The 27,757-nt window shown below is 42.4% G+C and overlaps 1 protein-coding gene and 1 long non-coding RNA gene across 2 annotated transcripts; one reads left to right on the top strand and one right to left on the bottom strand.

Moving 5' to 3' along the window:
- On the top strand, nt 1-27,757 carry LOC118208595 (hematopoietic progenitor cell antigen CD34-like). Its single transcript, XM_035383437.1, has 8 exons — nt 1-225; nt 14,827-14,997; nt 16,257-16,564; nt 16,893-16,973; nt 20,689-20,809; nt 21,966-22,018; nt 23,486-23,638; nt 24,988-27,757. The coding sequence occupies exons 1-8, from the start codon at nt 144-146 to the stop codon at nt 25,183-25,185; spliced, it is 1,167 nt and encodes a 388-aa protein (XP_035239328.1). The 5' UTR covers nt 1-143; the 3' UTR covers nt 25,186-27,757.
- Nucleotides 19,019-21,454, bottom strand: LOC118208603. Its single transcript, XR_004761594.1, has 2 exons — nt 20,654-21,454; nt 19,019-19,857 (listed from the first exon to the last, which is right to left on the bottom strand). It is a non-coding gene; the product is annotated as an uncharacterized LOC118208603 (long non-coding RNA).

Genomic DNA, 27,757 nt, shown 5'->3' with positions numbered 1-27,757 from the left:
ACAAGCTACGCCTTATCCCGCCAGAGCAGCTCACAGAGACAGGAAATCCTAAACTCACTCAGCCCGGCTCTGATCACAGCCACTGCTTTATCTCACACACGCGCTCGCTCGCCCGCTCACCGGCCACTCTCACACAAAGGAGGATGGCTGCGTCCACCGTGAAAATGAATGGATCCTGGGGAAGGATGGCGTTGGCCCTGGTTCTGAGCGTTCTGCTCCTGCATGGTGAGTACTGCCCTTTCCCTTTACCTTCCTGCTGATATGATGCTGGTGCTGCTATCAGCGTGACTCTGATACTCCTGAAAGGGTGCTGGATTACACAAGTGTTGCTCAAGTCTGAAATATTGGAGGGAGTTTGATGGGAGTTATTCACGTGAGTTTTCATAAAGTTGAAGCTCCTAGAATGTTGCGTAATTCTTCAGTGTTAGGAATGCAATGCTCTTAGTGCAGAGGTAGGTGTTGGTGGCTAAACAGGGTAAATATAGGGCAGGTAAACAAATCATGTTTTAATGGGATCATCTCATGCTTTAAATTGGACTATGCCAGTAGTTATGGATAATGCACAAATCACACACGTGTGGTATATTGAATAGGTCTGTACTGTGTTTGCTGAAAACCCCAGAACAAAGGGGTTCACTCTGAGTGGAAACTTGTAGTGGAGAGCAATTACGGGCTGCATCCTGAGCAAAGTGGGTGGAGCTGGGCTGGGTGTGCAACGGCAGCAGGGATTGGAAACAAGCTCTTTCTTTTCTTTTCTTTTTTTTTTGGCCATGCCTGTTTTCTTTCAACTGTTTCAAGCGTCCTGTTACATTAGCACACCAGCCCAAGTTACCTTCAGCTTTTTAGAGTATGGATTTCCCAGGGATAGTGGCTTCATCATGGGCAGCTTCTGAAAGTCCACATCAGGAGCTGACAGCCAGGCCACTCGGATTGCCATGGAATCCTGTCAGTCATGTGAAGTCGCGTGTACATATAATGAGCAGGTGGTGGGGAGGGGAGGGTGGTGTGAGGATAAACGGCCTGTCGATGGAAATGTGGTACGCACTCCTGTCGACTCAGCAGGGATTAAAATGAGGTCCCCATGGGTGACGTCCATTTGGGGCAAGACGATCTCCAAACCTTCGCTCTGCTGGAAGGTGAGATGCGGCTGGTGGAGAGGTGCTGTTCCAAACCAGGCAAGGCCCCTAGAAATTACAGGGGTGAGGTGCGGCTTGGACAGGACTCTAGAAGCCAGGGACTTTAAAGATCCATGTGGTTCAGTGGATGGTAACGTGTACACCAGAGCTCAAACTGCAGATATTCTAGTTGCAGTAAAGTGCCCTTGTCTTTTGCGGTGAACTCACAATACTAGTTACCCAAACTGATAAATCTTCACTACTCAGTAAAAAACACTTTTCTGGAAGAATGAATTGGGATGGCAAATATGCCAGCTTCCCAGTTAAGGGTTGGCATGGCAGACCCTGTACATGCACACTTTCCAGCATCCCCTACAGATTAGATATTTATGCAGCACACATGCACAGTCAAACATACACTGTGACATACACGCATAGACACAGGGATGGATTCACACACACACACACACACACACGCACAGACACATGCACACACCCACATGCATACGCCCACACTGAAATCCAATCCGGTATGGAGTTATTAGATTTCTATGTTAAAAAGGAAATCTAATAATAAGGACACATCCCTCACTCACCCCCCTACCCTGCGTCTAATTAGCTCATGAAGAACTTGGATATGATGTCCAGGAATTTTAGAGAGGGTTTTCGGGGTTTTTTTTATCCTACTACAACCAGTTCAGAATACACACGGCAGAACGAGAGCCAACCATGCTGCTGGACTGTAGCACCCACAGCATGTGTTCTATTAGCAGCTCTCCAGCTTGACCAGGAATACGCTGGGATGTTGGCTCAGGTCTGCCTTCCTCTTCCCACAGCCAATCGCACACCTCCAGTCACACGGGCTTGTTATATTGTTGACACTTGCGTGCAACTCCCGCTTAGAATGTGACCAAAATCAGCTAAATATACGACCGTGCGGGCATGCGAGTGAAGCCAGCTTGTTGAACATTATGTTGGTACATTTACAATGAATGTAGAGGGAAACTTTGTTGTTCCTGCGGTTTTGAACAGGGATGATTGGTTCAGTGTGTTCTTTAATTCATAATTTGTGAAGGATTGTAAAGCATTTGGAATGAGCTACATGTGTTGCTGTATGGGGAAAAATGGACATCTTTCTTGGAAGTGGCACGCAAGTTTGCCTGCGGATGCCAAATCTGATGACGTCAGTGTTTTTTTAAACAAAATTTTCAGTTTAATAGTTTTATGGCAACTTAAATTTGTACTTTTCTTGAGGCTATTTTTTCCTATCTATGAACATGAATTCACTTTCAGTTCTTTGTACAAAGCTCTCATCTTGTCCTCGGGGTTAATTGCTTTAGTCAAGGTTTAATCAATGACACAGTGGACTCAGTGATGTCATTGGCTCGGAGCTTGGCTTGGAGCACAGCGGCAGATCCAAGTTTGTATAAACAGCCTTTGTGCTAGAGAAGTCAACATGAATACGGCTTTAGTTTGGACAAATCTTAAAATGGAACACTGATGTCTAAAACAGTAATATCCTCTCGTGGTTGAGATTATGTGAATTGAATGTGTGCGTTTTTATCTTTTGTCTCTCTCTCTAGCTCTCTCTCTCACACACACACACACACACACTCACAGACACACACACATACACACACACACAGCTTCTAAAGCAGTACGGGTACATAGGGTACAGTAAATGCAAGTAGTGTGGGTAAGGCAACGCCGTGTTCAGTTGGGTGATAAAATGCAAGGAACTTAATGATGTCTTGACAATTTCATTGTCATTTTGTTAGTTAGAAAGAAGTGTTAGCTAGCTCATTATACCTGCCTAGAGACCTGTAGAAGACCTGACAGGGTGGGGGTGGGGGCAGGGGGCAGGGGTGGGGGCAGGGGCAGGGGTGGGTGCGGGGGCAGGGGCAGGAGCAGGGGTGGGGGCGGGGGCAGGGGAAGGAGGGAGAACCTGGCAGGTCAGTCAGACACGCCTAACCCAGGAAGGACTCTGTTCCTCACAGACATTCCGACTGAGGACACAAAAGGCGTGCAGGCGTGACAGCCAGCTGTGAGCTGAAGCGGCTCCATTTCAGAGGTGTCGGCGTCCCTCTGTGACTCCCACACTACTCTCACAGGCTCACAGCCCTGGTGTGAATGCGCAGCAGTGGGGAGAGAGGGAGCAGGCGAGATATTCTGCCGGCTCTGTTTTCATGTCTAAGGACAGTGTGGATGGTGGAAATAGCAGGGACTGTAATGGAACTATCCATCGTACTGTTTCCCGGCAGGAGAATTCAGCGATGATGTGGTCCTGCAAAATATGTAAACAGCACTACGATACTCCACGGTGGTCTTGGTCAAAGCTACAAATGCTTGATGTCATCAAGTAAAATCTGTTGGCAACCTTGTTCTGTGCCCTGTCTGGATACTGTTAGTATAGGAGATTGGGGAGGGGAGGTGTTTTCATATTTACTGATGTAAGCAAAAATGATATTTCTGGGACAGTTTGATTCTGTAGCTCCTACTGCCACTTTTAGACTTCATAAATGTGTGGAATCTGAGTGCTGCTGTGGCTTGGGCAGGCAGGCCTGGGCGTGGTCAGTCGCACTTAGTGACAGTGGTTAGATCGGTGGTAAGATTACAGACAATTAGACTACTCCAGACCACGAGCAGGGTTGGACACCCTGAATTCTGACTCCGCCTACCCCAACATCTGCATCTGCACAAACCAGGCCATTTTATCAACCCAGACAAATACGACACACCCGTTCATATCAGCAAAGACCCGTGCCTGACCTCTCACACCACACCGCTCGTAACAGAGGAGAAAAGGGGCGCTCGTGTTCTTGTCCTGTGGCTGGACGCGTTTCGAGCATGCAAATGCACTACTCTGATATGAAAGGGCTGGTCCAGTGGTGACCCAGGCGTGCCCCGGGGGACAGAGAGGGGCGATAAACCCCTGCTTCTCTGTCTCAATGTGCTGGATCTGTAAAACACTTGTCTACCGAAAACAAAGGGGGCTGCCAAGGAAAACACTTAAAGAATACTGCCTTCTTTCCTCCCGTCCCACGGCCATTGACAGACATTCCGTCCAGTCATGACTGCGTTGGGAAGCCTGTCTTGTGTCAGTCGCTTCACTTATGTAACTGCTCGAAGATAAGTGATTTCAACCAGGGAAGAGACAGTGTAACCACATCCTACTGTTTAATACATTTTTCAGAGGTTGCAGTCGTTGGTATGTAAATATTTAAATTTCTTGTTGCAGCACAGAAGTTGAACAATTTCAATTAAACAGGAAAATCTAAGACAAACATCCCAATTCTTCCTCCCATTGCATTAGTTCATCCGTTTATTCTGGCAAGATGCATGATAAAATGAGTGCCTAGAAAGGAGTGTAGTTCAAATCTACAGGTCAAATCTACACAAACAGAGCCTGGCTGAAAAAATTAACAAAAAAAACAACAAAAAAAAAACAATAGAGGAAACCAAACCCAGTTCTCATACATACAAAATAATTGACCAAGACAAGAGCTGAAAATGACTACGCATTCTCTAGTAACAATATTTTCTTTGCTGAACAGCTTTAATGAACCCCAGACTGGCATCTGCATTCGCATTGTGTCTTCACAGTTACTGCTGTTGCAGTGCGCTCTTTGTTCCCAGGCACTGATGTGGTTTTACAGCTGCCGGAGGTCTAAGAGCAGATTTGCCTCCGTCCGTCTGTGCTTATTCCTTTTTGTTTGCAAAATAGCCAAACAACAACTCCAGGTTCAGATAACCTGGTAATGGAAATGTTCTAATTAGACATCATTTTAAAAGAGAAGGAAAGTGCCTGTTCACATCATCTCTACAATATTTAAAAGAGCCATGCAATCAAATATCTCTTGTAATTAAAGCAATCCAAACCATCATAGGACATACATGCACATATTGTTTTGGAATTTTATTCTTTTAATTGCTAGCCATCACTGAAAACACTGTTTAAAAATGTCAGTCAGGAGGCAAAATGGTCTCCAGAGCTCCACCAAATCTCATCAGATCACACTTACTCATCATGTCAGGTCCACATCGCACAAGCAAGACCACAATGACATGGATAGCTTGCCAGTACAGGCATTATGGTCATGTAACCCTCCATTATGGCATGCTTGTTAAAGGGGAAAGCTACAGGCTCGTGGTTACGTATACCATTTACACCTGGAAAAAAAAACACATTTTATTTTCCCTGGCTCTGCCACGTTCCTTTGGAGAGTAATTACCCCAGGCAATTAATGCTAAGTCACATGCACATTGCTGGGGCTTTTTAAGGGGTCTAATTGAAAACATGAGCTTGAACACGTCTGTTTTCTTCATCAAACGCCACTGGATAGTTTTTGAAGTTGCTGTTCCTGTTGCTATTTCAGAGAACTCCCTATTGTCATATAACAGACAGACAGACCGACAGACAGACAGACAAAGTGAGGACCTCAGTCGAGATTGTTTCATTCAAAAAGGGAAAAACTGCAACCAGGTTTTTTTTTTTTAACTCGTAGGAAGTAAGACTCTCTGTCTGATTTGTCTCCTTACTTTCCTCCCACCACCACTTCCTACCAGACCCATTGTATTGAACAGCCAAGTGAAGACAAAACATTTACACATCCTTTCACATTATTATTTTATCTGTCCACTGCTGTAAAGTGCAGTGAGATGGTAGAAGTACATGATCCATCTGTAGGGCTTGTACAGGGAGAGTGAGACTGCTTTGTGACCTTACCGAAGGCAGGAGGTGGGGAATGAACTGATCAAAGAGCTGGATCCACTTGAGATTTCATGCGCACAATTACCAAATACTTGCTCTAATAGATGAGGGTATTACATTAAAGTAACAACAACAGAAATAATTACGGCTGGGTGGTAGGAAGACAGCATGTGTTCACTCTGGATCATATGCGGCCGATTCCCCAGTGTTCATCTTGATTTGTTTTCTTTGCCAGGTTCACACCGTTAAATTGCAAAATTGTTATTTCAGAAGCAAACCCAGTCAAAACAGACAGTTGTCAATGTGATGCGGTGAAAGAGCAGTCTTCTGCCACACAATCTAAAATAACATCCAGAAACGTGTGTGCATTTGTGTTTGTAAAATGAAAAAATTGTCAGAAATGTCAGCCCTGAAGGAAGAAGGGGGGGGGGGGGGGGGCAGTTAGTTGTGAGGTCTCAGACATTTAGCTCTGTCAAACAGGGCTGATCTGCATGATAGCCCTGCTTGGTGTTCAGGTCTAGATGATAACTCACAGACGGGCTTATCAGGTGGAACACAAGGTGTTAGGACCAACTGTAAACAGCAGTCTGTACATACGGGCTACTGATCCAGACACATTAAAATCATCTTTTTAAATCGCCAGCTGTTTGCAGAGTCGCCAACTTCGGTCAGCTGGGATTTATCGTGTTCATTAACTGGAAAGGGGTGGGGGGTTGTGGGGGGGCTAAGATTGCGTTCACTGACCGGGGGGGTTTATTGCGATTGGCTAACTGGGGGGGTGGAGGGGGGGGGGGGGCGTCCTTCTGTCAATTTCTTAAAATCAGGTAGCGGTTTTATTTTTGTTGGACTCCCCTGAGATGTATTTGGGTAGAGTGAGACTGTGTGATAGAGCCTTTTAGCGTGCGTCTCATGCCAAAAGTGTAAGAGTTGGCAACTCATGATTGTGACCCGTGCCTTATTTAGTTGCTTTGTATGGTATTGTATTTGATTATTATACAGGAGTTCAGGAATAACAAATATATCCAGTCTTTCTGGCATTAGCTTGAGTGAGTTTTTATGTTTTTAATCATTATTATTCCATCTGGAAAATATTCACTGTAAGGTGTGGTGTTGCAGACTCATTGATTGCACTGTACGAAAATAGCCTGACTAACTGAGCCGTACTTCCCTCCATATCAGCTGAATGTGCCTGACGTGCGTGACTGTGCAGTCCACACCCATATCCTGTACAAGGACATACTAGGAACATTCCTGGATTATTGTTCATTCACTTAATTTATTCAACCTGACTTCATTTTGTTTAAAATTCTCCACAGCGAGAAATTTGAGACCGGTCCTAGGGCCTATTTGCGAAAGCGGTTATCCTTATCAAACCAAGGCAGTAACGGATTTTTGCGTTGTTTGCATGCTGGGTGAAAGGAGGTCTGTGAAAGGAGGTTAAGTTCAGGAATTGCGCATTAATGAGACGGTGTGGTTTGCCGCCCTGGGGACTGTCTCAGAATCACTGCTGTATTTGGTAACCCGGGAAACCTACAGCAAAGGTGAGCGGCAGTCACAGCTTTAATCTTTGCTGAGGTTGTCTCCCCGGCTCATGGTGTGGGACGCATGCCAAATGCTGACTTCCTCAAAACAGAACTGCTGGTGCTGGGAGAGAAGGGGCTGTGCAGGGAGGCACCGTGCTGTGTGCTAACACAGACAGGGCACTGTGGATGGCACGCTATCTGAGCACCCTGTGGCCAGCTGCTGCAGTGGGGTGGGGGGGTCAAGACTGTGCTTCGAGGCCTGTCTGCTCGCTGCACCTGCAGATTATCTGTGGGGGGGTGGCAGGGTGGGAGCGCAGAGGGAGGTGAAAGGCGACCCCGCTTACAAGCGCACGCCTGAAGCTGTGACTCAGGCTCGCCCCGCCGTCCTGCCGAAGGATTCCTCGGCTCCACGTTTCCCAGGCGATAAGGCCGTAAAGGAGTTGCACAGGGACAACCTGTCACTCTTCCAAGTCTGCCGGGACAGCCTTGGGAAAGGAGAGGTCAGAGCTGCTGAAATAACATCTGGGTGGAGGGTCCGGCAGGAACCAGGGCGGCGGACGCCCGAGGTGTTTCTCCAGGCCTGCTGCGCCGGGACCCTGGGGCGGACGGCAAGGGCCCGCTCTTTTCGCGGTGAAGACGCGGTGAGGAAACTCCCACAGGAGAGCCGCATCTGCCGGCTGGGAGGGCCCCTCCCAACACGGGGCCACATCCTAGCTGGCTTCAGAGAGCCGGAACGGGGCTAATTACAAGGGCCACATCCCAACCCCATCGAACCCGGGCCTCCGCTCTCCCAGCGTGTTTTTTCCCTTCCTTCACCTCATTTCTTCCTTATTTCACTTTTAGGGAAATGTTTTTTTCTCCCCCCTGTTCCCACCCTGAACGCTGACTCTGGAAAAACAGGAAAGATAAAAGATGGTAATCTAAACAGGAAAAAGAAGGGGGAGGAGATGCTTGGGTGGAGAGCTCGGGGGAGGGGCTATGGTCCTTGAGAAAACTTAAAAGTATGAGTAGGACTGGCAGTAAATCACACAGGAATTAGTTGCAATCCTGGCAGTGTGGCAGGTAATGGAAAGGTGTGGCGGAGGGTGAGGGGGAATAAATTCTTCAGGCCCAAAGACATCCTTGATGTGTCATTTTTGTGGCTGAGTCAGCTGAGTTCAAGACCCTGACAGCATCCATCAAGGCTGAAATTTTGAGGAATCACACACACACATACACACATACACACACACACTCACACACACAGTGCCCTCTAAATTATTGGCACCCTTCATAAAGATAAACAGAAAGAGCGGTAGAAAATTAAAAACACAGGTAATGAGCTATATATGCTTAATAATTGGAAAATTATATTCTTTTATACTAATACAATTTCTTGGAGAAAAGGATTATTTAAACAAGTAATCATTTAATTTCTCAAGAAGATTATTGTGAGGTTGTGAAGGAAAAAGTACATAAGGATAAGAGTAAAATTTACAACTATAGGACAAATGTTGATTGGACCCAAGTCATTATGTCATTTCTGTCACTCACTCTTAAGAGAAGTAATAGCTCTCCCCTATTTGAAATATCTTCTTGACCACGAGTGGTAATGACATTAAGTCATTTTAAAGAAAGTACACAAGCCAAAAACCCATTTGTTTTTTCTTTGCATGAATATGATGATTGAAAGTGAATGAAAATAGCACCTCGCCAGTGTGACGCTCGCAACACGATATGCGGCTGCCAGAAAATAGAGCCCATGATCTGTGACATCTGTCCCCACTCTTTTGGAAAATATGGAAACCGCACATTACGGTCTGGCTGCTGGAACGGACAATGAAGCGATCTGTTCCACTGGTGCCCTGACACCAGCACAGCTAGGCCAGGAAACAGAGTGGAACAGAAAACACAACACTGACCATCCTGAGCAGCAGCGCTGCTCTCGCTCATAGAAATGGAATATACTTTCATATATTGAGAACTTTTTTGGAGAATATACTAAATATATGTGAACTTTATATAAACATATAGTAATAAATATAAATCAAAAGTGCAAAGCCACTTCTCTGAAAAAATATTATTCCAATATCTCTAAGTGCCAACAGTTTGTATATTTGCTCATGAATTGTAAAAGGTTGCAATATTTAGATTTGTTTTCATTATATTGCAGTATATCCCATTTTTATAAGGGATCGTGTTGCTCTCCCTGATATGTCCTGCTGAACTCAGCCTTGCTCAGTCAATCTGTTCCCTTCAGATCCAGACTCAAAGCCACGCAGAGCTTACTGTCTCTGCTCGCCCGGTTCATCGCAGAGCAGTCTGCCCATTGACTCTGTGCCCCAGCCTCCCCACTACCAAAGCAACCTTTCAAACTGAAGCTCACTCTCAGCCGGAGTCCCCCAGTCCTCAGTCACAGAGGAGAGCCGTCCGCCTCTGTTCTGTGTCCAGGACCACTCCCGCATAATGACTTTGTATGTTGAGCACTTCTCCTGAGCGCTGACTTTGTTCTTTCAGGGCTCCTGCTGTGTCCTTTCAGTGTTCATTGAGCCCAGTCTTTACCCTTCACTCCGCCAAAATGGCTTGTTTGTTTTTTCGGATTTTTATTTCCCAAATCCCAGACATTCATAGTCATTACCCACACCAGTGAAGAGCTTATTGATGGATTTCCTGAGAAGGTCTATCGTACTCCATTTGGAATAATATCCCAAGGGGGTTAAGAAAAGGGTTCTTCTGTTAAATATAATCCTTCGGTAACACATTTAAATAACTGTGCTCAATCTGGACACACTTTGGAGTGGCATACCACAACAATTTAGGAAATTGTGTAAGGTCAGTGGATTTCATTCAAGTTTTGCCTTGGAACATTCAAAAGATTTACTTTTATGTAGTCACTGTTGCATGTACTAAATGTTTTTTTTTATTTTTTATTTTTAATAAGCCATATCTCTGAATAAAGCAGACACTTCTATGTCATGAATCCAATTTTATGAGGCTGTCAGCATTTAAATTATTACCTGTCTGTTGTAATAATTTGTAGTCGAAACTTACATTTCTTTTGCAACGTGTTACTACCCAGGATACAACTTTGGATTGGGTGTGTCTGTTCCAGTGAAACCTGAGGTAACTGGGAGGCCTTGGAGCAGGGGGAGACCCTTCTCTTAGGGGTCAAGGGGCTGAAGAAGGCATTCGAGAGTAAAGGAAACAAATGGGTGGGAGGGGAACTTGGAATTCGTATAGACGTCAGCGTGCAGGGACTGATGACAGCAAATACCACCTTTATCACATTCCTGCTTACCTCCTCCACAGCTGCCTGCTACGCGCTGTGGAGAGACTGAACACTGAGGCCGAACACTGAACCCACGAGTTGGCCAAGGGGCCCGAAACGTCTTATCTGCTATGGCAACCCACACTGCTATGGCAACAGGGCTAATAAAAATGAACTAATCTGACAGTTGTTCTCTGGTCCTTGTCTGTTCTGACTGTGGGGGGCTAAATGAGGAGGAGCAGGAGGATCTACATAGGTTGTGAAGTGATGTCTCAGGCTAAGACAAAGACGGCGTGCGTGTTTTTCTTTCTTTTTCTTACCTCCTTCCTTGACCTATGTGACTGGAGGCAAGTACAGACTCTGTCCTCAGGACTGGGGAAAGTAATCCACTGCATATTTTAGAGGACACCATTGACCCATTCGCAGACGCGATGATATTTAATACGGTCCCAGTCTGATAAAAACAGCAATAAAAACATTCCCCCTCTGCTCACTCTAAACATTCATACTAGTCCTACTGTCTCTGGTGCGCATGCTAGCTTTCGTCAGTGACACCCAAAACTGACTCGTAACATTCTGCTATGCATTAGCAGGTGCCGCGACACGTTCCAAATAACTGGGAAAGCTACGTAAGCATGTGTGGAAGCGATTCATGCCCTTCTATCACTGAGCCGCTCTGTTCAAATCGGCCTGACCTCATCAACCGTTGGAGGAAGTGTCGCTGCGTATTTCCTGACACTGTGCTCGTGTCACATTTGCACCAAAAAAAAACTATGATTTACACCTCAGTCACACCTCATTTTATGAGGCAGTCTTGCCCGTTGGCTGTTAAGTACAGCACACAGAGGCATGTAGGGCTTCTGGCCTTGGAAGAGTAGAGTTCCTCCAGCGCATGCAGGGTCAAGGAGTTCTCGACCAGAGGGCCTCGGGTAAGGTCCCCCATTTAACCACCCCTGTAGGGAAAAGCAGAGACTGTGGGTAACAAGGAGTCTGGACGGTATCGGTGCGTGGGTTGGGGGGTTGGGAAGTTAATCGATCCAAAGATTATCAATCAATCCTCAGAGGTGTCTGTGACCCTGAAGGTTGAGCAGCAGCAATAAACTGCTGCCACTCCAGGGCTGACGATGAACAGAGAGAAGGCAAGAGTGGGTCTGTCTGTACTGGAGGAGGATGACGGGAGCCGCATTAGGACTATGATTTATATACAGTTTGTCCGCTAACTGAGGACACTGTAAAACTCATGTGCAGCACGTCAATTTTTCACCCACCCACCCCGCCCCCCCCCCCGAACAATTGTTGGTGAACACATCCACAGCTACTAGAGGAAAACAGAGAAGGCAATCTCTTAATGAGGCATGTAGAAAGTGTAAATATTTCATGGGTGAGGTAATACAGAAGAGAAGTGTGTTTGTGTCTGTGTGTGCATGTATGTGTGTGTGTGTGCGCGCAACAGAAGCGAAAAAAGCAAGAGGCCATTTGCTTGAAACTGCATTTTTATTCAACTTTGTTTCGATAAGCATGCCAATTCCCACCCAAAAGTAGCCAGCTAAAACATCTAACACACTAAAATGACCTATAATATAAACAATTTCAAGAGAACAACTGTGCATATTTCATAATACTGTACATAGATCATACAGTACAGATCATCATGTTTGCCACAACATTAAGGCACACAACACCACCCTCTCTACAGAAACAGAGCTTCATGGGCTTCATGTCAAACTGAAGGTTCGTGCTTATCTATAGAAAACACAGTTACCACATATCTAAAATTAACTTCTTACATAAGAATTTCCACAGTGAATGAGTAATATCCAGTTTCGCCATACTTATTTTACTCTGTCAGCTCTGAAGGGAGAAAAATATCATTGTACTGCCCCAACCATTCTTTCTTGGTGTCCAATCATGCATCTACTACACATCTCTCATGCGTATATGTAGTTGAGATAAACCCTTTAACACCCACAGCTGAGGCAAAGCACAGTTCACAGCTTATTATGCTGGGGTGACTCATGTGCAAGCTCACTTTACATGGACCCTGGCAGTGCAGCAGGGTTAGACCCTTGTCACTCAGGGACCCTTATCTTAATGAAATGAGTGACAAGGGTCTAAGCCTGCTGCATGGTGACTAAAGTAAGTGGTATACTTAGTAAGAAGTAGAACTTTTTGAGCAAAAAGACGCAATGAGAACAACTGAAGAACAAAAACCATGGTCACCATGCAGTGTACAGGGCCATCATTCTGCTACCCTGGTCCTGGAGTGCAACAGGGCCTGACTTAAATATGTCTGTACTTAGTTGACCAGTCTTTTGTAAAATTCTTTTACTCTTTTCGTTTGGTTTCTTATGTCCGAGATGTTTGCTGATTTTAAGGTGTCAAAGAAAAAAAATGTAGGCCCTGCGATTTGAGTTTTTGATGACTGTTTCTACCTAATAAACCTTTCAACAGTCTGGAATTGGTATATGTTTTTCAGTGAAAGGAGATAGTGGAGTTACAGGACCATATATACTGTACTGTTGTTAGTCTAGGAGGATCAGACCTCCCAGATGGAACATTAGCCTGCATTCTGGAGTCTGGGTGTGAATGAGTTCTGAACTGGGTCATGTTGAACTCTGGAATGCCTAAGCACATAGAGTAGAATGTCAACACTCTAGTAGGTCCTCCTGCAATTTCAAAAATGTAATTTATTTTCTGTGTATTTTGACTCAGTCACTGTGAATAAGCAGAAATATAATTAACTGCATGCACCCAAACCATGTTCAAATGTAAATGGGACATCCGCAATTCCTAAAAAAAACTGACATACATCAGATCATGTAGATTCTTGTTTGTGTGCATTAATACTTAATACTGTTGCATTTTGTCAATGAAAAGACTGAGTAACATAAAGGAAAGAAAGAGATATGGACATTTCATGTGGATCACTACCTAAGTGTCATAAACAAAACCCACAAAAAAAAAAAAGACCAAATAGCACATCTGTAACATTAGCCAAAAATGAAAACTCCTATGGATAAGTACTATTTCTTTTGGAGGTCAGGGTCTGGGCCGGACTCATACTGAGACCTACTCAAAATCCGAAAGGTTTCTTATTTTAGGAAGAGAATCTCTCCCAATGGACCGGTGGGAGGGTCAGGCTCATTCACAGTGGTGGCAGGGTAATGTTTATTTACACTGGTCATGGTGGAACATTATTCCACACTTAGGCCATTAATTACCTGAGGCTGCTGAGCAAACAGCTGTAATTGGTTTCAGGTCAGGTCTGGGTGTAGGTTGTCAGAAAGGGGCCAGGGTTTTTAAACCTGCCCCTCCACCCTATTGAAGCCAACACCAACCTGCTAAAATCCCCTCCCAATTAGTCCTCCCTGTCAGCACTTGTCATGTACCAGACTCCATCTGGTACAGGACAAGTTTCTTCCTCGATTATTGCTATGAAATGTATCGCTACTATATATAATGCTAGCATTATATGTATTATAGCTAGCAGTTATCCAAAAGGAGGTGATTCCGCAGAGGTGATAATCACACATATCTTAGCAAAATAGGTGAATATTGCAGTAATTAGACCAAAGAGATGTGGGGACGAAGAGAGCACTTATCTTTAACGTCTGCAGAATATCATTTTTTGATGCACAAAGGCAGTTTTCCACTCGTTATGTTATCTGGCTCATCTAGGAGAACGCAACAGGGGAGCAACAAAGTCAATGTAAGGAATTCAACATCATTAATCCATCCCAGCAGGCACATACTGGCAGGTACACTGCTATTAGCACATGCTAGCAGCCATACCCAACTGCCTGGTACTGATTGGCGGGCCAGTTGGGGAAATCTGATAGATCCATAATTACATTTTACTTTATATAAATTTTAATTAGCGTTATATAAATTCTTTAGCGTAATATGGGTTAACAAAAGTAAAACATCTATGCCACTGAGGATTATGGGGTGGCTTATTCAGAAAAAAAAATAGAATATCAGGTACTGATATCCAAATTATAATGTGGATTAGATATAACAGTAACGACTTCATACCATTAACTATGGGATATCATACCAAAGAGTCATTGAGTAATTTTCTGGACAGGACAATTCATGCCCTAAAGTTTGTTCTCAAAGAAATGAATGTTCATTTGTAAAGAAATGTGTTAAGATCTCAGAATTCTTTGAACAATGCCAAAAGGAAAGTACCATTATATTTTATTTATGGACCTTAATGCTTTATTTCAGATGGTGTGGTCGGTCAGGAGAATGCAACTATGGCTTCTGAAGGTGTTTTTTCTTCAGAGGTCACAACACCTGCTGCTGCAACCACTCCTGCCATCTCAACAGTTGCATCTACAATGCTAATCACAGAGGAAAGCCCAGAGGGCAACCCAACCACAGGCACGCCGACCACAAGTAAGACCACACTTCAACCCAGTTTACCATACTTGAGGGAATGTAGACCACACCAGACCTGAGGTAGATATGTATTTGAAATAAGTTTAGATGCTGGTAAGGTTCAAGAACATTCTAGGTTCTTTAGAATTTACAACAAAGTGACTAGCCAAATTATTCATCCTATGAATACTTTTGTTCTGAATAGGAGTGATTGTAATTGTCAATAAAGGAATTTTCCTGGTGCCTAAAAGGCTAGATTCTTTCAAATAATTATTTCTTTCAGGTCTGGACTGCACTCTAATCAAGTCTCTTGGCTCTCCCACTTGTCCCTGCCTTGTAGTTTTGAATATGCGCACATGAATGATAAATAATATGGGTTTATTAGTGACTTGAATACCCCACTAAGATTAAGCCAGAATCCTGGCTGAGTACACACAGAGAAGTAAACAGTGTTATGTGTTGTGGAAAAGTGGTTTCATGTATGTGAAGAGAAGGCCAGCTGGAAAAAAAATCCACGATGCAGTAGCAGGAACCCTTCAATTAATCCCAAAACTGAATGGTTTATGAACCCCATAAGCTCCAAAACCTTCCTTCTGGGATTGTCCCTCCAATGGTGTCACACGGCACATCAAGGAAAGTGGGAATAGCACAGGGAACAAAGAACTGGAATGAAACTTCCATTTTGAGAATCAATTATTTGTGTGAGTGGCTGAAAGTTTAATAAAATGTGGCCCAGTCTTTCAAAGGCTGCCCATCACCAACATCATCCAATTGGAGTTTCCTTCAGGTAAATAAATGGATAAATATCACAGGATTCATATCCTGCAAAGAGGCAAAAAGAATTAGAGAATGCTGAGCAGAGGCATAGAGCAAGGAAACGGGTTAGAACTGAGTGTTGTGTGCATAAAAAAGTTAGTCAACTTTATTAAAAATTTTGGACCTTGTAATCAACAATTATGGAAAAATAACAGGACTAAATGCACATTAAAGGGAAATGGAAACAGTTAGGGCAATGGACATAGAAATTTACCTTTGACCTGCGGTATTGAAAAGTATTATTAATTTACAGTCCTCTCTGGTAACATGATGATTATTCTAATCATGTTGTCCCTGACAAAACTTCATGACAAAAAGTCATTTTTGACACTTGGTGACTGTTTCCATACACAATATAAGTGTTGACATATATGTTAAATTAATAAGTTAGTCAAACATCAGAAATGTGCAAGGGGGTCTTAAATTCTTCCAACCATGACAGTGATGGTGTGCTCATGCAGCTCCAGAGGCTGTTCCCACAGGAGTACCGGACCCGACCACAGCTGAACCGACAACACTGGAGACCACACAAACCGCAGCTTTGTCAACCGCTGCCCCAGAGACAAGCAGCACCCTCACAGCCACACCGGAGGCTGGAACAGACTCCCAGCAGACTACTGAAACTGTGACATCAGCCCCAGCCACTGACCCAGTCTTCAGCACCGCCACCGTGGAGCCAACTGACACACAGACCTCAGAACAGACCCTTGAAAGCACCTCTGTACTTCAGACCATGACAACCACGATGGCCCCTACCGTACCCATTGTGGTGAGTCTGCGTTTTCATATGATACATTTTTGCAGTTTATTTTTATGCATAGGCAGTATCCTGCTTAAGAGCTAACATATTATAAATTTAAGTGATGAGTACATTTTATTTAATTCGTTTAAAAAATGAATTTTTTTTCATTAATTCTTTCCCTTTTTATTTTAGTTGTGAGCTTGAGTTGAGATGACTTTGAATTGCACTGTATACTGTAATAATATTAATGATAATAATAATAATAACAACAATAATAATAATTATAATAATAATAATAATAATTATTATTATTATCAGTAGCTCACATCAGTTGTGATGTGGTGTTGATCCTCAGAGTATCATCCAGTGTGTGGAAAAAGAAGCCGTTAGCAACAAAGATGCAGTGAAGCTGGAACTAGTGAAGGCGTCCAGCTGTGTGAGTATTGCAGTACTCTCTGACTATATTGTACCCGATCATTGCCACCGCTTCTGTATTTGAGGTGTATCTTTTCTCTGCTTAGATGTGCTGTAGGCTAGAGGTGGTCCACTATAGGGCAAGGAGGAAGGCAGTCCACCTGAATGTGTCAGTCACTTAAATGTCTTGTGAGAGACAGACAGTTATGTCATATCCAGGAAATATTTTAAACACCAATCGTCAGTTTAAAATGCCAAATCAACTGTGAGTCAGTGGAGAAATGTATGGGTATTCATGGTGTTAAATGTACAAAAAAAACTTTTTAAAATTTGAATATGTAAGTATTTTTAATCACTATATATTGATTTATTGAGATTTTTATAAGGATCTGTCTCAATGATTGTCTCAGCTACATTACAATTAGAATTATAATGGTGAGGACAGGGCAATATGAAAAATACATTGATTATATGCAAGTATGAACAGATCTTTATGAAAGATGAAATTAAATGAGAAATCAATATCTGCTATAATTTGTGTCTCATAATTATTCATGTAAAATTCCCTACTGGAGAATTTCAAGGAGATTTAGTATTTTTATCCAAAGACAGTTATAATTACATTGCTGATGCCAACTCTAAGAGAGTTAAGCTTCCTTAACTTTTTCAACCTACAGTTTCGCACTATGCTAAGGCGATGTTAATCAGTCACCATAAATGGTGGCCATTGGCTAAACTGAAATGTTTTGAATTATGAATTATACTCCTGAGTGGCCCATTAGGGATTGCTTCAACCACAGGGGCAAATTGGGTCCTACAGAAATAGATTCAAGCTTTGACTAAATTATAAGCCAACTATGACCAGTATTCTGCTCCAGTGAGACACTGTGAGTGAGTTTAAATTCACACTATGAGATTCCTTGAGTTACTGCTGCATTGGCTGCTTTCTTTGACATGCATAGCACCACCAAAAGCTCCTAGTTTTTGCTGGGTTTATTGATATACCTCTCCTGTAGTACTGTGTGGCTTGTGGAGTGCAAAAAACAGTCACAGGATACGATGTAGGTGCATCAGCTGCAGTGCTGTGATTATGGGTTTAATTGTTGTGTAATTGCTACACTGCTGTGAGTTTTGTTGAACTGTGTAACTGCTACAATACTGTAAGTGTTTGTGTAAGTGGTAGTTGCATTGATCCATTCACAGATACCATTCCCATTTCATGATACAATAATACATTTCACAAATGAGTGCATTAATACGCTCTTACTCTCAGTTCATAATTGCATGCTAACAAGGGCAATGCAGGTTTGTATTGAGGGCATCCATTAACAGTAAACAAATGCTACAAATGAACAGAAAACAGAGTACTGAGACTTGAAAAACATTACAGGTGAAAGGGAAAAGATGTGTCTAGTTAGGCTGGTTGAAACCGCTTATCTTACTTCTGCACCTTTCCAAAAAAAATTCACTTTAGTGGCTCAAGTGATTAACATTTAAACATGTTTGTCTTAAAACAAGGAAGCCAGTGAAAAATACTAAAAACCATCTTTCCTCACTGGTTCTACATGATTATTTCCATGAAACAGTCGCATTTCTGTTGTTCTTCTGTCAGCAGATGGCCATAAAAACTGAGCAGAAATGACTGGAGGCTCCAGGGTGATGTTTGTCTCAAAACAGTGATACTTTTTTAAATGTACTGTTCAAGAGAGCTATAGAGCTTAAAATATGCCTTTAGAACACTTAGCATGTAGGATAAGCATTTTTTCAGTTTATAGCATGAGAAAAGATATATATATATATATATATATATATATATATAGAAAGTGTATCCGATCAAATATGTTTTTGGATGCCCAAAACCAATTCTTATATCCCCATTATGTAGGCTCATAGCACATTACAATCTAAATATAATGAACTTAGATTTACCATAGCCTCAAAAAATATTAAGGCACTTTCCATGTGTAAATAGATAATGGTAAAACAGATAGGATTATACTGTCACACTGTACTCATCTCCCAGTACATTCAAACCAGGCGACATCACAAACAATCAGAGTATGGGTATAGAGTTGTGCAAGGCAATCATAATTTTTAATTTAAAAAAATGTTCTTGCTGAACCAGAAAGTTTACATAAAAGAAGAAAAAGCAGTTTACATAAATAAATAAACAAAAATAAACTGACTTGGAAATTCTCCTCTGAGGAAAGCCCAACAATGTAGTCTCTAAAAATGCCCCTGAATGTTCCCACAAATATCTATAACAATTAAAATGATGAAAACAAGCCTCAATCGCATAAATTCTTGAATTGACATTCAGGTAAATGTCAGACACAAAGTCAGTAAGAGCATACAAGAAAAACAGAGAGAAAAAAATATCCTGAACTAAAACCAGTAGTACAGCTGGAAATAACAACGCTGTGACACATGCAAATTATGCTTCAGTAAGCCTCTGAACATTTAAAAATGGCCAAATAAATAAGAGTGAATGAAGGATGTAGAGGGAGACATCCGACTGACTTCAGCTTCAGCTGTGAGCTCAGCATGAGGGAAGGGGACAGTTTAAGAGTGGCTGGAAGGCCCTGGGGCAGCCTTCCCTCTGTAGTACAGAGCTGTAGTAAAAAGGGCCAACTGCTGGCTTTAACTGGGCATGCAGTGTTTGCCCACAGAAGCCTTCAGGTCCTTCAGCCATCTGGTTCACATGACATAGAGTGGGGTTTGTTCCCTGTGTAATGTTCTGGTGTCATTAAGGAGAGGAGGCTGACTGGGGGGGCTGTGGGCCGGCTGGGCTGTTTTCAGTCCCGAGGTCGGCCGCCTTACGCAAACAGCACCCAGGATTCCACTGCCGTCACGACCAGGCGAGATACAGATGCTTCTGCTGTTTTTCTTCTAGGATGTCCTGCAAGCTGGTCCAACCACAATATGCGTGAGATACTGATACAGCGATATGACGAAAGAGAGCAAGGAAGAGTGAAAGAGGGCAAGTGAGAGAGGGAGACAGAGAATACTGAGAAGAATAGAGACAGTGTGTCTGTATGTGTGTGTGTGCATGCAGCAGCTGTGCATGTAGATTGCACGCCCTTTACAGTCATAGTTGATTTAGGCAGATAATTCCGGTGTCATTATTACATTATAACCAACTGGTCAAAAGTGTGCTATCAGGTTACATTCATAATGTTCATAATGTTCATAATGTTTTTTTGGCCAATTTCTTTTATTCTACATCTGATAAATTAGACATCTGTCATCATTCCTTTTTTTCATGAGAACATATGTCGATGTTATATAATGTTCATGTTTGCATGGTATTTGTACAGATTTCACTCTTGGTTTTTTCTTGCTTGAGTATGCATGCAACTTGAGTACTACATGCATCATAGAAGCCACATTCTAACTCCACTATGCAATGAACATCGACATAGCAGACACTTATGAAAAGTCTCAGCCTAGGAACTGCAATCCAAAGACGTACTCAGGACCCCAGTCCTGGGTGTCAAAAAGCAGGACAGTCTTGAGTGAACCATTGCTTATGGTTCTTCTGAACGAAAAGCTTTTTTTGTGCAAGTATTTTTCAACTCCGCAGGAAACAAACTCCCTGCTATATTATGCTATATCAGAACCAATAAGTAAATGCAGAAGTTTAAAAAAAAGTCACATGCGATGCTATAAGACAGAAGTCAACTGCAAGTGCAGAACAGTCACCTGAGCACATCCATGCATCCTCTCTCTCTTTGCAGGAGCTCACCAAGGAAAAAATAAAAAACACTGCAACAGACCTGTGTGAAGAAGACTGCAAACTTTACATTTTCCAGGAGGAGAATTCCAATATTGCCATTGTTGCAGGCTCAAACATTGAAGGTGTGTTTGTCTCTGTTTTTCTAAACTTAATTTGTAGTAATACCAAAATTTGGACAAATTTCTCTCGCTCTATCTTTCTCTCTCTACCTCTTTCGATCTCAACATAAGATTAAATATGCTATGAGAATTTCCATTATTTTACTTTACAGAATGTATTAATGGTCGATGTACATGATATGGATGCTGTGATCATTTTTATATTTGGCTGCATGAAATTGAAGTGAATCTGGGCTACTGAAAATTGTGGACATAAGGCTAATCTGCAAGAATAAATTCTATGGCTTTACTACCTTAAGCGATCATAATGATCAGCCTTTTAAGTGCCAAAGACTGTTACATAACTATTACATAAGTGGTACACATTGTTCTTGGGGTTCATTCCTAAGTGCTTAATTTCACGTTTCAGTTACCATAGGTATTAAATGGTACTGATTAAAAGTACTGATCATTTTTTCAAGGTAATGATCATGCATGGCCTTTAATAGCCACTTCAAATTGAAATCTTCATTGTCAAAATGTTATATGTCAGAACCACCTAAATGAGAGTCTTGATATGAATTGAATTGCACAATACATTCTAATATCTAATAATAGTCATTTTAATATCTAAAACTTAAAATGCTATTATATGATTCTCAGGTAATTGTCTGTGAACTTCACTGTGTATAATACATGCCATTAACCATTGTGCCACCATTTATATTTACTTTTGCTATATAGGATTGGATAAAGTAAATTAGCTCAAAGTACTGCTTGAAATGAAAGTTTAAAATAAACTGGTCTTTATAAGGTCAGTTTGCAATATACAACATCACGGTTCAGTATTGGTACATTTAAAGTTTAATAAAGTTTATAAAAATAGCACCTATTTAAGCATGCTTAATAATGCAATAGTTTCTCTTAAATATTGTACAGAACAATTTTATAATTTTTCTGTTTTTAAAATAGAGAAATACATGGATTTTAAAATACATGTAAGAAATGCAACAGTTTCAGTATGTGACTATTGTTTTAAAATGGAGACGATTGTTTTAAAACAGTAATTACTCAAACAGAAATAAGGTGTCTTATACTTTAGTGCACTTAGGCTGATGAAAGGTTGCACATAAAAGGAAAATGATGGAGACTCACCAGGTCTGACTGTTTCTCCTTACAGCTAATGTAATGGCAATGGCAGACAAGTTCAACAGTGAGCCCATTAAGGACGAGGTATGTCTTCATGAAGCACTCTCACTCCAAAAAACACTTAACCATACTGTGGAGACCACAGCTGATCTTTAAACAAAGATCTGAGTGAAAAATATCCCATGATTCCTTCTCATAACAGCATAACACTCTGGGGGACTGCACTCTCAGGACCTACTCTGTTAGCATTATTATTAGTTTCCCGTGACACAGCGAAGCACACAGATAAATCATAATCCTACTTTAATATGAAACTAAACAGGAGACGTTCTCCCGCGCCCCTGGAACTGATGTCATTGCTACATGACATCATCCCACCAGCTCGGGTCACATTTTTTGGGCATTGTTTTTTTGTGGGGGAGGGTTTTTTTTTAGAGGACGTCCCCGGTGCCCCCCCCCCACCAAAATTCACCCCAGCCTTGGCTCAGCACTCAAACTTCTACCCTTTCTCTATCTCTTGTGAGATGCAGCTGCGTTAATGACACGCACGTGTGAGCACCACGCTCAGCCCTGTGCAGTGCTGTCCTCGTTCCCTCAACACTGTGGAAGAGCACTTGTGTAAGAGACCTGGGAAGGCCACTAGAGTTTTCCCCCTGTTCTGCACCCCTCTGTTCCAGCCTGCCTGCAACTCCTAGATTTAACGTCTGCTTTTAATTTTTTCGTTTTCTGTTCTGAGAACTATGAAAAGTGCAGAGAGTAGAGGCAGTGGTGCTGTGGCAGTTTTTTGTATTAGGAAACGGAACCTGGAAGGCCCTGACAAGCGGGCTCATTACACAGAAATATTTGGGACGTAGTGCCTCGACATACTTCACATTGATTCCAGATTTCTCGAGGACAGGCCATCATTCATGCGCACGGGGATATACAGTATACGCAACGGAAGTACTCCGGGACATTAGCTCCATACCTTCATATTCAATGACAGGCGTCTGAGGCCTCACGCTGTACGCGGAGCACCCAGGGAGAGGAGCAGTGAAAGTGAGGCTGAAGATATTTCATGGTTATGTGAGGCCAGCTCACAGCCTTGGTGAAGCCTATAATGTAACCAGTAATGACTTCCCACAGGATTAGGAAAGGAACTGAACAGAAACACTAAGAGTCTGGACTCCACACAAGAGTTTAATATATACAGTATGTATGTAACATATACAGTATAGTAATATTTCAAAACTATGTTTTGTATAATATCTTGTTGTCTCTCATCCCATTCTACCTATCTCTTTCCCACTCTCTCTGTCCTTTCAATTCAATTCAATTCAATGAGCTTTATTGGCATGAAATACATATAGTACATATTGCCAAAGTAAACAGGAAACATACAAAAATCAAGTTGTATAACAATGGAAGTAAAACATGAACAATGTTAATACTCTCGCCCCACCCCTCTCTCTCTCTCTCTCTCTCTCTCTCTCTCTCTCCCTCTCTCTCTATCTCTCCCCCTCTCTCTATCTCTCCCCCTCTCTCTCTCTCTCTCACTCTGTCTGTCTGTAGCTGGGACTGATTGAGGCCACACCACATTGGGGAAAACCCCCCCCGACGGTGCTGGTGGCCCTGCTGATATCTGGCCTGGCGCTGGCCGCCCTGCTCATCGGAGGCTACGTCCTGAAGCAACGCCGCAGCCGCAGGGCCAAGGGCATGAGGCTGGTCAGTGGGCAAAGCGGGTCGCCCTGAACGCTAAACTTAAGCTACCTTAACACTGTATATACAAACACACTGCACTGTGTAACTGAGCCTTTTTCACTGACCAAGTGAAACTCTTGTCATTTGTTTGTAATATTGTTATGTGCAGATATAGTAGGACGACCAGTGGACAAACCACGGTTTTACTTTTGTTTCAGTTCCATGTTTCTTTAAAGAAATGTTTTAAAACCCTATTCATCTGTTCTGCTTTTCTTTTGCTTCAGTTTTTCCTTCCCTGTGTCTTTTTTTACAGCGACATCTTTAAAACTCCCTAACCTTTTTTTTTTTTTGCACAAACCATTGCCAGTCTAATAGTTCAAATGAAAAAATATAGTCTGCCAAAACATTACAGAGAAACAACAACTATAACAGTATTTGAACGCGCACTCAATTAAAGAAAGCGCTTATGACAGCCACATGTAAAAAGGTATTTGTCTCTGCCATAGCCCCACAGCTGTTTCTCTGTAGGGTTCATGACATCATGGGTCAAAGCCCCTTATAGAGGGTTACACCCAGATAGCAGGATCCCAGAGACTGAGCAAAAACAGCCCTTCACATGGCTTCTAAATGTCCGTATACAAACAAGCAGAACTCAGTACTGCCACTCTGTCTCCGGATCCTCGTGTGAATCATTATGACCGTTTTAACTACATCACACTAAGAGAAGGAATGAGCATTTCAATTAGTATCCAAACTGGATTTCAGCTTGGTTTACATCCAGCATGGCTGCAACTCATATTTGTTGACTGACTCTGGACATACTGTTTCAACAGCACATGTTCTATATATTTTATCCATTTATTTATTTTTTTTGCTGAAAGCCTTTTTTTAGTAGATGGAAGACTGCCACCCAATGGACACTCACTATAACTGCAACATCCGTATCATACCACTTTCAAGTACAAGTAGAGGTCGAAAGTTGTCACATAAGGCGTACTCCCAACCTTTGCTACTGACCTATATCTTGCATTTAAAAGCATCCTGCAAAGTGGCACAAAAATTCTTGCTTATGTTCCAAAATGGCGCAGGTATATTGTATGATGGAGGCGCACATTTTATAAAAGGTTGTTTGCACACACACAATGTGATATTTTTTCCCCACCAGCTGTTCTACATTAACACAACACAGCTGCTTTTTTTCCTGCTGTAAATGGTTCCTGCTTCTCTGCTGATTGTGCCACAGGGTGAAATCTGCTTCCATTCTAATCGTAGCACAGGGGTTGCAGGGTGCCCAGCTAGCAGCAGTGCCCATGAAACAAGGTGCCGCTCTTTCTCCTGCATTAAGCACACTGTATTCCTCTCTGTGCCAACAGGCTGAGGAGTCCTATCAAGCAGATGAGGAGAACCAGGGTAACTCCCTGGTTTCGGTGGCCCCTCTGACCCCCCCGGAGCACCAGCAGAAGCCCAGTGTCAATGGGGAGTCCCCCAAGGGGGCAAAGATCGTGCCCCCTCCCGCTGCCACCAACGGCCACTCCACTGCCAAGGCACCCATGGCTGACACTGAGCTGTGAGCCACAACCTGGACACAAAAGGACAGAATACCCCCGCCCCCCACCCCTTCCCCAACCCCTTTGCACACCCAACCAGCCAGGTGACACCAGAGATTGACACAAAAATCTCCTACACCCCAATACCCATCCCCCCTGGATCCCTTCCACACTCTCTCCTTATTCTGATTTTTGCTTGAAGGAAATGGGCGACCCAAAGCCCAGCAGTAATGGCACCAGTGAATGAGGACTGCAGTGGTAGTACTTGCAGCTGCAGTGATGACAGAGCTGTGTGTGTGTGACCTTGCGGATGCTGACTGCAGTGGAAAGACTGGGTGCACTGGGACAAGACTGAGTGGAGGACTGCAGCGTGATAGGTCCCACATTAATCAACACAGGGTCCCATGCCTGCAGTTTAGGAAATGCTCACTCCTGTTATAAGTCACTTCAACTCCACTATCAATGCCTGTGAGAGTCCTACAGGTTTCCATGTGTTTTGGTTTCCTCAAAGTCCATGTTGTACATTCAAGGCCAGGTAGCACAAATTCTAAGTACTTATCGCTGAACATAAATCATTTGCAACCATGATCACAAGTCATACAAATTGTATGGCAAGCTGTAAATAAGCTGTTAAGCTGTTTACAAACTTATCACATGTCAAATGGATGTGAGCTTTGTGTGTTTTCATTTGATCATTTGTTTATATGAGAGTGTGATGATTCAATGTATAGGTATAGACTAGTCCTACACTAGTTTGACTGCGATGCGAAATGACAAGGTGATGGGTGAGGAGAACGAGACCAGGTCTTCTAATGGTGCTTAATATCACGTTATCTGAAAGAGACGACGCAGATAATGCTCCACTTCATTACTGCAAGCTTTTCCAGGATCAGGCAATGGCCTGATAGGAAGGGCAGAGGCTCCAGCGCAGGGATGCTGCACTTGTCGCTTCAGCAGCAATGTCATTGGCTACTACTGAAATCCAGATTCAGCGTGATTGGCAGGTGGAGCCCATGACACATCTACTGGAGTCTGAGCTGCTCTGTTTTTTTCTTGATTTTTTTTTTGTTGTTGTTTTTTTAAGGGAACCTCCACTGGAATAAAACAGAAGCCCAGAATGCATTTTGAGCTAATGGTTTTTATTTCACCAGTGGAGATTCCCTTTCAATGCCAGTGTAATGTTCTTTGTTCTTGTGTTTAATACTTCGTAATGTCATAGCCCCAACATTAGTATCTTCAAGTGGTATTTTTATTTCTTAACATTGACTCTTACTACTGTGCAAACTGTGCTCAGCCAAAGACAAATGCCGAACAGGTGAGCCACAGAATCAGGGAGTGTTGAGGAGAGTTTCTGGGTGACCATATTCAAGAAACAAAGTATGTGGATTTCTTTTTTTTCTGACAGGGACTGGATTTTCAGTACACTTGCATGAGCCTAATATAGTGTTCTCAGATCGAAGTTTATGAATGGTGCATAGCAGCTATTCCAAATGTTTTCTTTAGGTTTTAAGTTCAATGGAGCAACCCCTGTATGTTCAAAATAAGATGTCTTTGTGATTTGTGGTTTTGATTGAGTCCTTTTTATTGAAAGAAGGGAACGAACTTGTGTGCAAAGCCATTTTATTCTGGCTTGCTTTATTTCACATCAGTTACTGCAGCGTTCTTAACTGGTTCTCAGAATATGTCTTTGTTGAAGAGAAGCCAGAAGCCTCAGAACATAGAGCTTAGCGTCTCAAGGGCAGTGCGGTCTGAGAACTCCACATGATTGATTCAGGCAGTGCGAGACAGGGGGATGATATTTCAAATTAAATCCTTTCTGATATGTTTATAATTGAAATCTACAGGGCTTTTTTACTAAATTTTTACTGAGGCATCTTCATAAATACTTTTTCAGAAAAGAAAATAAGCAGCAACATCCCTATAATTAGATTTTCCATCGCGAAAATCACTTGACATCCCAACATCATTGTGCAGTCCGGTTCTATGGAACCATTCCATTAACGCAAGATTACTTCTGCAGTTTGTTTCCCTTTCAGTTATGTTTACTTTTGCTGGATTAAATGGAGGTTCAATTTTACAGAATTGGCCATTATCTGTTTCTAAGTGTTGAATTTGTCTGTCATGCTTGGTAATAGTACGCAACCTCATGCTTTAGTATCTTAAGAGTTTAATTGCATTTTAGATGTGTTTTACTGGCATGGAATTGCATAGTCGTATAACTTAACATTAGGGAAGGAAATAGCATACGTTGAAACTTAAAATCAAGGATGAAATCTTAATGGCATATCTCTATATTAAAAGCACAGGAATAGAGATATGAATTTAATACTGCAAGATTTAGAATGCTGTTGGTCCTATAACTGGAATATGTCTTATAATTCTTAGCACAGAAGTGTGTGTTTTCCTTTTCTTTTTTTGTTGATAACATTCCAGATCCAACTTTTAATTACACTAGTGGCCAATAAAATGATACTTTGACTCATGTTCAGGATATGATTATATATAAGAAAATAAACACATTTTTGTATGAATTATTTCATTGTTCATAAAACAATTTTGTATGTGTAAATAAAACTGCCTTCTCCTCCCTGTATGA

The sequence above is a fragment of the Anguilla anguilla genome, chromosome 11 (assembly GCF_013347855.1).
Source record: "Anguilla anguilla isolate fAngAng1 chromosome 11, fAngAng1.pri, whole genome shotgun sequence".
In the NCBI taxonomy this organism is placed as follows: domain Eukaryota; kingdom Metazoa; phylum Chordata; class Actinopteri; order Anguilliformes; family Anguillidae; genus Anguilla; species Anguilla anguilla.
The sequence above is the reverse complement of the archived record's forward strand: the minus strand, read 5'-3'. Positions and strand labels throughout refer to the sequence as shown.